The following is a 9,680-nucleotide window of genomic DNA, read 5'->3' on the forward strand; positions in this document are numbered from 1 at the left end:
ATTTTCAACAGTCGCGCTAAAACAAACGCTATATCTCACGTGGCCAACAATATTTTGTCCGCATACATTCAATTACTCATTACACTGATGTCCCGTCACGTTGTGAGCATCTTATATATATACCAGACTAACATATATCTAGTAAATGCTAGGGCATTCTTGAAGGAACAGGATATTTCTAGAAATACGTGGCGTGATACTAGTCACGTGACCTCACTGACGCAACAATAACTTTAAACAACACACGCACTGATTGTTAATAAAATATTCAAACAAAAAACCAACTACGGCCTCTAGAACGGAATTGTTGAATATCTATTAATATCAATGTGCATTTAGATGTACAAACACTTCACATGATAGCCCCACTTTACAACACCCAGCATGCCTCCAGACCAATGTTCCCTCTAATTTTTTTCAATCCATGTGCGGAATGAATTTCTTCTTGTGCACCAGTATGAAGGCAATGTGCGGATGTGTGATACCAGTTTTTTTTTGTTGTTGTTGTTTGATTTTTTTTAGGGGTGGATGGGTATTTTTTGATCATCGACCCTATTGGATTGTTAAGCCACTTTGCAATGGTACCAGTTGGTTATTTGGACTTCAGGCCTATCGACTGCCAGGATCATTAAGGTCGTGAACGTGTTGAGACTCCTCACCATTACTGGGGATGTGCGCGGCTGGAATAATGAAGTGCGCGGCACTTGATTGGTTGTTGTGCGGCCGCGCAGCCTAGAAGGAACACTACCACAGACCAATATATGGACATATACTTCAAAAGTTCATAAAATGGCTCTCATCACTCCAGAATATCACGAGTAATCGATAAGATTCCAGAACGAACAGGCTTCATTTCATATTAAATGTCGTGGAAAGTAGTCTTGAGATTAAATACCTAGGTAACGTGTTTCTTTATTTATTTATATTCACTGAATCCTTTGTATAGTTTATGCTAAGCATGTAATGTCACATGTTCAAGGGGTGTCCCAAACACTCATGAAGGAGCAGTATATATCAAAAGTCATTAGTTCTCCCCCTACTGTATAACAATGGTCACTGATTCCATTATTACTAAATCTCATTAATAATTGTATCAATACAGATGTTATTTTTCTAGATATGTTAAAGATATACACATATCATTATGTTTATTGGTTTTATTATTACTTTATAACTACATTCATCAGTTATCAAAGCTTACAAATATAAATCATTATTTAGATATATAGTTTACAATGTAATCATAATCACAACTTATTGTTACTAAGATTGATTAAAGTAACGTAAAGTGTCGTTTAAAAGGTTTTGATATCGTTTCTCGATTTTCTGAAGAAGAGTGAGGTTAAAGTTGTTGTTGTTTGTTATTAAGCACAAAGCTACACAAAGGGCTATCGGTGCTCTGCCCACCACGACTATCGAAACCCGGTTTCTAGCAGTACAAGTCTGCAGACTAGGGGGCGTTATATAAACGAATAGCTATTTACAGTTACGTCTTGTAGTTCAAACACTTTAAAATGTGTTGTTATGGTTCAACTTTGTATTCTGTTGTATTGTTTCTTGTAGTCACGGTTGGTCATTAAAGTTAATTGTATTGCTTCTAATAACTATAGTTCATCTTTACATTATGTTACATTGTTCCTATAATATGTCAATCTTTATTTACATTGTAATGCATTGTTGCTTAAAGGCACGGTTGACCTTTAAAGTAAGTTGTATTGTTTCTAATATATGATCGAACTGTAGTTGTATTTGTTACGTCTCTGTTCGTTTGTTAATTTCCCGTAAAACTTCTCTCCGAGAAACTTCAGCGATACAAGTCCTTTCTTTAAATAAAACTAGTTTATTCTTTCTCAGTACAACTTTGCAATACACAGAATTTCCATAGTCACTTTAACTTAAACACACGCTATACTTCACAACGATTCACGCACTTTACTTACGGTCACTACCGCTCACTTGACTCAATTATCTGTCTCTATATCTCTCTTCAATCTGCTATCATCTCCGCTTTATTTGCCGGGCTTATATATTAAAATATATTAAAAATGATCCTTCTAGAAACTCATGTCGTATTACCAGCGTCACGTGAATTCCGCTGTCGTAACATATTGTTTCTAATAACTATGGTTAATCTTTACATTGTTGAGTGCATTCTTAGAACAATGGCTGATCTTTATTTTACAACCTAGTAATTCTCTACTTCATTATTAGAAACATAGAAACCTTTCAACCTACATAATATGAAAACAGGTTTCGCAAGTCTTCTTACGGCACGAAGTCGCTCAGACAATGAAATGCTTTGATTACGAGATTTAAAAAAATGAAGAGACACGAATAAAGTCCTATAGCTACAGCAGAGTAAAACATTTACAAAATTCATGTCAAGCTGTCCGACCAACTACGTTAAAAATCCCGATCCTCCAAACACACGGTAAACCCTTTTCACTTCCGTACCCCTGGAATATTTCTGGTAAGATATACGCAGTATATTCACTAAAATGCTAGTCTCGTCCTGAGACGGATGCCTTACACATGAAATTCAGCTTTAAAAGTACGTATTCAAATCTATTTTGATATAAGACTCCAATGTTCAGGTACAGCCTGAATTGCTGACCAAAGGAAGGGCAACTAATCAGAAGTACCCACCGCCTACACATCTACTCTTAACAGAACACATTTAAATGCCAGATAATGTGTTGTAAAAGTTTAAGACAGGTTTGATGTGCTTTTATAAGAAATATTTAGTGCATAATTTATAACTGTTAACGACAAAAAAGTTTTAATTTCTCACGTTGCTTGTTACACCTAACGTTAACAACAATAATATTTTAAGTTAACAATCTATTTTATTCAGTTCCTTGTTTTATAAACTTCGGTAGTCTCTTCATAATTGTATTGTTTGTTTGTTTGTTTTGAATTTCGCGCAAAGCTACACGAGGGCTATCTGCGCTAGCCGTCCCTAATTTAGCAGTGTAAGACTAGAGGGAAGGCAGCTAGTCATCACCACCCACCGCCAACTCTTGGGTTACTCTTTTACGAACGAATAGTGGGATTGACCGTCACTTTATAACGCCCCCACGGCTGAAACGGCGAGCATGTTTGGTGTGACGGGGATTCGAACCCGCAACCCTCAGATTGCGAGTCGAGCGCCCTAACCACCTGGCCATGCCGGGGCCTCAAGATTGTAACTTAAATTATACATTCATAATAAAATATCTCAGACACCAACAACTTTTTTTTTTACCTCAGCTTAGATAATACTATAAGCTGACTAACCTAACCCCCTGGCGGTAGCTTTTATTGTACAAATCTAATTAAATAAGTAAACCTACATTTCACGCAATAAGCACTAATTAGATTTAAATATTTAAACGAATTATATCGTCAGAATAACGTAATTTTTTTATTATTATCCTGTCGAAGAAGCATCTAAAACGTGTGAGATGATGCCTAACACCTATAGTAAAGGTAACATATAATTAGGTCATAAATACATATACTTGTATGTTTGGCTGGTGGCTGAATCTAGTTGGTAGATGTACTTGACCTCAATTAAAGGTCAACGTTAGTTAATTAATAAGTTTTCAATTAATTACCTTTATATCTACTGAATGTTAACATAATTATGCTATACAAATATAATTGACATAAAAGCTGCTTAAAAATAGTACATGCAAAACAACACTGGCAGCTCAAAATTCTGCTAACAAACTTGAAATATAATTACTACCATGTCAAAGGTCGCAATAAATACTTATTCGGTTGAAATTACCCCCCCCCCCCCACCCACACACACAGTAACTCTGCGGTAAGTCTAAGTAGATATCCTAAATATTAAAAGTAAAACTAGCTTCCATTTTTAAAAATACAGATCCTGCCATTCTGAATTTGATGATTATATCAATAACATGATACTCAAATCGATATGTAAACAAAATAGAGGAAGTATTATTAACTTTTTCTTCTGAACAAAACGATTTAATAACAACAGAGACCTCATTGATCAAATGAAAACCAATGCAGTAGCAGTACAAAGAATGAAGAACCAGCTTGGAAATAAAATTAAAAAAACCTACCAGGATATGTGACGCGTGTATTTTTAGTATTAACAAAGACTATTGTGAAGCTTGTAAAATAATACATGGCAGAATGTTTTATGAAGAAGGGGGATGCCAACATGGTGACTTGTGTTCCCCAAGATATTTCAGACATTTGTATTGTTCTGTATATAATTGTTATGATATCGAACGTCAGTGTAATAAATCCTAATGAAAATGTTTACACAAACAAAACCTTCGTCCTGTGTCCTAAAATAAACTTATCGCTGCTGCTAGATAAATCAGAACTGACCTTTGTCATGTCAATGAAAACTTCGTCTAATATATAGCAACACTGCTTCAAACCATGTGTTAGTTTCGAAGCATTATAACATGAGATATGTAAAATAATAATTAGACATTAGTGTATAATGAAATCCCATACATTTCTCGTGTTTAAGCAGATATTAAAGGAAGAATTGAATTGACCTTTCATTTTGAAAATTATTCTTAGCCAACTGACACAGCCTGAACATCTGACCTTTTGCTATACGTTGAACACAATATGCAATAATTGTATTTTAACTGAAAAGTCTGTCCTATATTTAGAATATACATGTAGTGTTTTGTATCGCTATGTAATGTGAAAGAAGAATTTTACTGACTTTTAGTTTCAGTGACATACAAAAACTTTAGTTAAAGTATGGTGAACATTAAATCTATATTTCTTTGTTTGTTTTTTGAATTTCGCGCAAAGCTACACGAGGGATATCTGCGCTAGCAGTCCCTAATTTAGCAGTGTAAGACTAGAGGGAAGGTAGCTAGTCATCACCACCCACCGCCAACTCTTGGGCTACTCTTTTACCAACGAATAGTGGGATTGACTATCACATTATAACGCCCCCACGGCTGAAAGGGCGAGCATGTTTGGTGGGATGCGGATTCGAACCCGAAGATTACGAGCTGAGCTCCCTAACCACCTGGCCATGCCGGGCCTTAAACTTATGTAGAGTTTGAACAGTATATTTTCAATACTAAGTATAATATAAATTTATAGATAGCGACAACGTGTTATAATTTACTTTTATTTTATCTGAAATAGGAAGTCATCTTTGTCATGTATGTCAACGACTTTTCTCTCTATTCCATATCTTATTTTCCTCTGTCTACTCTTCCCACGTGACGACTTTTGTTTTTCCTAACAGTCAAGAGTTAGCTAGTTTGACGTCAGTGTACAGATTGTGTGTCTGATATTTCCTAACCGTGTCTTAACCTTAGTTTCAATGCTTTATGAATTTTAATAGAAAATGGATGGATAAACAGTAGGTCATTCCTTTAATACTTTTTAGTTGCACCAAAATGAATTATCCTCATTCAACTAATGAATAACAGCAGATTTGTTAAAATCCTATAGACAGTAAGATTGTCGTTAAAATTAGGGTTTTGACATAATTAAATCTAGACATTGATGATGTAATCATATGTGGAAGCATAGTAACACCATCCACTCTTGTAAAACTCGTGTAAGATAAAACTATAGAGTAAGTTATATGGAAAGTTATGTGGATATCATAAGTCAAACTAGTGAAACAGTAAATTTTAAATTATAGCGTGATATTTATATAAGCATCTTTTTTGAGTGTGATTTACATATAAGTGGTCAGGAAATGTAACTAAATATAGAATTATTATAAACATAGCCATGTTGAGACACGTTAATACATGTCCTGTGAACATCATTGTCTCTGATGTCATGAGTGCCTGTCATGGCAGCCTAGCAACGTACCCTCTCTGATGATATCATTGCATAGCGCCAGCGCCCTCTGTTTTCACTTCATGGAAGTATTACATTATCTTTTCTGACATTCCTTTGTCACCTCTGCCTATTATGGCAGCCTAGCAACGTGCACCTCTCTGATGACATCATTGTCTCTACCCCTTCCTTCCCTCCCCTATTGTCTGAGGTCGACATGCGTGTAGCGCCCTCTAACGGTGTGCCTTGCAAGTGCTGCCCTAACTACTAACACATGAGCATGCTTACCCCTAGTTCTGGACAATCCTTGATGCTCCCGGCGATGTAATCCATGTTCCGAGTGACCACACTTCCATTATAACACATGTGAATGTTTTCGGTAAACCTCTGCTCTATCTCTGCCAGCGAGAAAACACACAGGGCCGACATTCGGGCAGGTTGAAAAGTGTGGTCAGTAGCACTTTTAGTAAACACGCCGACTAAAACATCAGTTTCTTTAGGGATCTGACACATATTTGCCAAGTTAGAGCCTGCAGCAACAACACTGGCATCCTGAAGTATATTGTAATCGGTACCATCTTCGCCAAGACACTGCAAAGTTACTTCGGTATAAGTGCTATAACCAGCATCAGACGCACATACACGCGCCAGTCTAGTGATGTATCCCCATTCCTCCAGCGCCCTCAAATGAGATTTTCTTTGAACAGTACTAAAGTAAACAAAATCTCCAGAGGAGAACCCATAGATGTAATTAACTAGATAATAATCCCTAAGGTGGAAACTGATGTCCACTCGAGCAATAGTAGAAAAAGACTTTTCAATGATCCCAAAAAGTTTGTCTGGTCCATCAACCAGGCTGCGACTAGTAACAGCAGGAACCATATCTCTGTACGGCCCTAATCGACTATTGGTGGCGGCTACGTAAAGAACTTGTGAAATACTGTCAAGATAACGAGCTGGACCAATGAAGGCGTAAGTAGAAGAACTTCCATCATTAGCAGCTACGGAAACTGGAATTAGATCTTCAAAACGTGATATATTTGTCAACTGATGACGTCGACACGCCCCCTGGTGGGCACTTCCACAAACTAGTAGCATACTATTTTTATCGTCAATGACTAGAACTTTATTGAAGTTAGCCGTGTCCGTCGTTTTCTGATTATGACAGTAGTTGGGGGAACACTGGATGCTGTCCAGTACTGGTCCCGTTTCAACTTTAGCTTCCATGATTAAGGAACCGTTGAATTGATATATCCAGTTCGTGGCTCCTACATACACGCGGCCAGAATGGGAGTCTACCGCCACGTGAGTAAAGTTGACAGTTTTGTTAAATGTTCTGTAGACCTTATAGACACTACTCTCTTTCGAAACTTCCGCTTTGCACCACAAACACAACGGCAACAGTAGACACAACACCTCCAGAACATAGAACACATCAATTCTCCAGTGCCTTCGTATCCCCACTCGGCTGTGCGTTTCTCTGACCCCACGAGAGAGGGCGCCATCACACCTCGAGTCTGACATTGTAAGGGACTGTGGATGAAATCCCGGAGGTCAGTGGAAGATTCTCCTTGTCAAATCTAAGAGACAAAACGATTTTAGTGATATGAAAATCTAAACAATATAGAAAAATGAACCACAACAATTACACAACTAAGCTGCTTCTTAAATCACAACAATAAAACTATGACGCTAATCGTACTGCACAACAATACATTTACTTTGGCAAATGTGACATTCTTAACGTAGATACACATTAGTGTATTTTATTCCCCATGTCGACTAACAGCGAATCACAGCCGTAGTAAAATTTATACTTAAATCAAAACCGCATCAATAACTTCAACTGATTTAACGACATTCGTTAAAAATATTATTAATACAAAATATTCAAACATATCTGTCATATTTGTCCGCTTACCTTGTCGCTGAGTGAGTCTTTTTCTGACTGATTATGTAAGATACAGAGATAAATACTAGTCTTAATGCTTAGTCCTCTGCTCGGATTCTTTCTTTTTCTTTTCCGCAAGAGGCGATACGGAGCCTTGAACCGCAGAGTGAAAAAAAAAATGCTAGTTTCATCTCGTACGTACGAGATGTTATCTGGTATTACATATATCATAAAGTACGTAAATAACATCTCTATTGTGTATTGCGCTCGTTACTGAAAGATATATAATTTAAAATAGTAATGGTAACACTCACATGAAATCTTCACGTACGGGAATGGCAGGTGTCACACGCTATAGTAGTAACGCTAAAGGCATGCGGCATCACTGTGTTATTATCTCGTACGTACGAGATGAAACGAGACCTCCAATTTATTTATTTTATTTTTTTTTTCTTCACTTTGCAGTTCAGGGTTCTGTAGGACAAACTTCGTAACTGCTGGGCAAGAATACTTTTAGTTTTAAGCTCATAGATTTTACAGAAGAGAGGAAAGGAATAACTACTACGTGATATGAATGCACGTGATCTGTGTGAGGTACTCTCTATTGATAATTACACCTGTTTTTTTAATCTTCACTTCTTTTTTTTTGGATAACTAATTTCTCCATTTGTCGATTTCGTCGCGGCTAACAAAACTGAAACTGTTTGAATTATAATATACATATAATTAATGCAGACACGTTTTTGGGTGATTTTACAAAGATATTTACAACACTGAAAAATGTACAACTCACTACAACTTGCACACGTAGCGCTTTTCTTGCTAACGAGTCAAAAACTAAAGTTTTGTAAACAAAAGCATTTTTGTATATTAAGTCAAAGCTACACGTGGGGGCTACCTGCCCATTTTTGTATATTAACTCAAAGCTACACGTGGGGGCTACCTGCCCATTTTTGTATATTAACTCAAAGCTACACCTGGGAGCTACCTGCCCATTTTTGTATATTAACTCAAAGCTACACGTGGGGGCTACCTGCCCATTTTTGTATATTAACTCAAAGCTACACACGTTTTGAATCGAAAGACTAGAGAGAATGCAGCTTGTCAACAGCATCCATCACCAACTCTTGGGCTACGTTAAGGGGCTTGGCATGACTTGTGACTAAAGACGGTCGACGAGTTTGAATCCTGTCACCGAACATGCTCGCCCTTTCAGCTGTGGGAGTGTTATAATGTGACAGTCAATCTCACTTTTCGTTGGTAAATAAAGTAGCCCAAGAGTTGGCAGTGGGTAATGTTGACTATCTGCCTTCCCTCTAGTCTATTACTTCTAAAGCAAGGACGGCTAGCGAAAAATAACCCTCGAGTCGCTTTGCGCGAAATTCCAAAAGTAAACAAATACACACACACTATTAAGTGGAACTGTCGGTATGTAAATAAAGTTAATCTTCTGATTGATTGTTACACACCATTAATTGGAACTGTCGGTATGTAAATAAAGTTAATCTTCTGATTGATTGTTACACACCATTAATTGGAACTGTCGGTATGTAGATAAAGTTAATGTTCTGATTGTTTCACACTATGAAGTGGAACTGTCGGTATGTAAATAAAGTTAATCTTCTGATTGTTTCACACTATGAAGTGGAACTGTCGGTATGTAAATAAAGTTAATCTTCTGATTGTTTCACACTATGAAGTGGAACTGTCGGTATGTAAATAAAGTTAATCTTCTGATTGTTTCACACTATGAAGTAGAACTGTCGGTATGTAAATAAAGTTAATCTTCTGATTGTTTCACACTATAAGGTGGAACTGTTGGTATGTAAATAAAGTTAATCTTCTGACTGTTTCACACTATGAAGTGGAACTGTCGGTATGTAAATAAAGTTAATCTTCTGATTGTTTCACACTATGAAGTGGAACTGTCGGTATGTAAATAAAGTTAATCTTCTGATTGTTTCACACTATGAAGTGGAACTGTCGGTATGTAAATAAA

At 36.8% G+C, this 9,680-nt stretch overlaps 1 protein-coding gene across 1 annotated transcript in view; it reads right to left on the reverse strand.

The window, feature by feature from the left end:
• Positions 1 to 7,314, reverse strand: part of LOC106468620 (plexin-B-like) — a 69,664-nt gene extending 62,350 nt beyond the window's left edge. The window contains exon 1 of the mRNA XM_022396965.1: positions 6,079 to 7,314. Within this exon, the coding sequence (XP_022252673.1) occupies positions 6,079 to 7,314 (1,236 nt within the window). The remainder of the gene's footprint in view (positions 1 to 6,078) is intronic.
• Positions 7,315 to 9,680: the final 2,366 nt, after the last annotated feature.

Source organism: Limulus polyphemus, unplaced genomic scaffold (genome assembly GCF_000517525.1).
Source record: "Limulus polyphemus unplaced genomic scaffold, Limulus_polyphemus-2.1.2 Scaffold3081, whole genome shotgun sequence".
Taxonomy (NCBI): domain Eukaryota; kingdom Metazoa; phylum Arthropoda; class Merostomata; order Xiphosura; family Limulidae; genus Limulus; species Limulus polyphemus.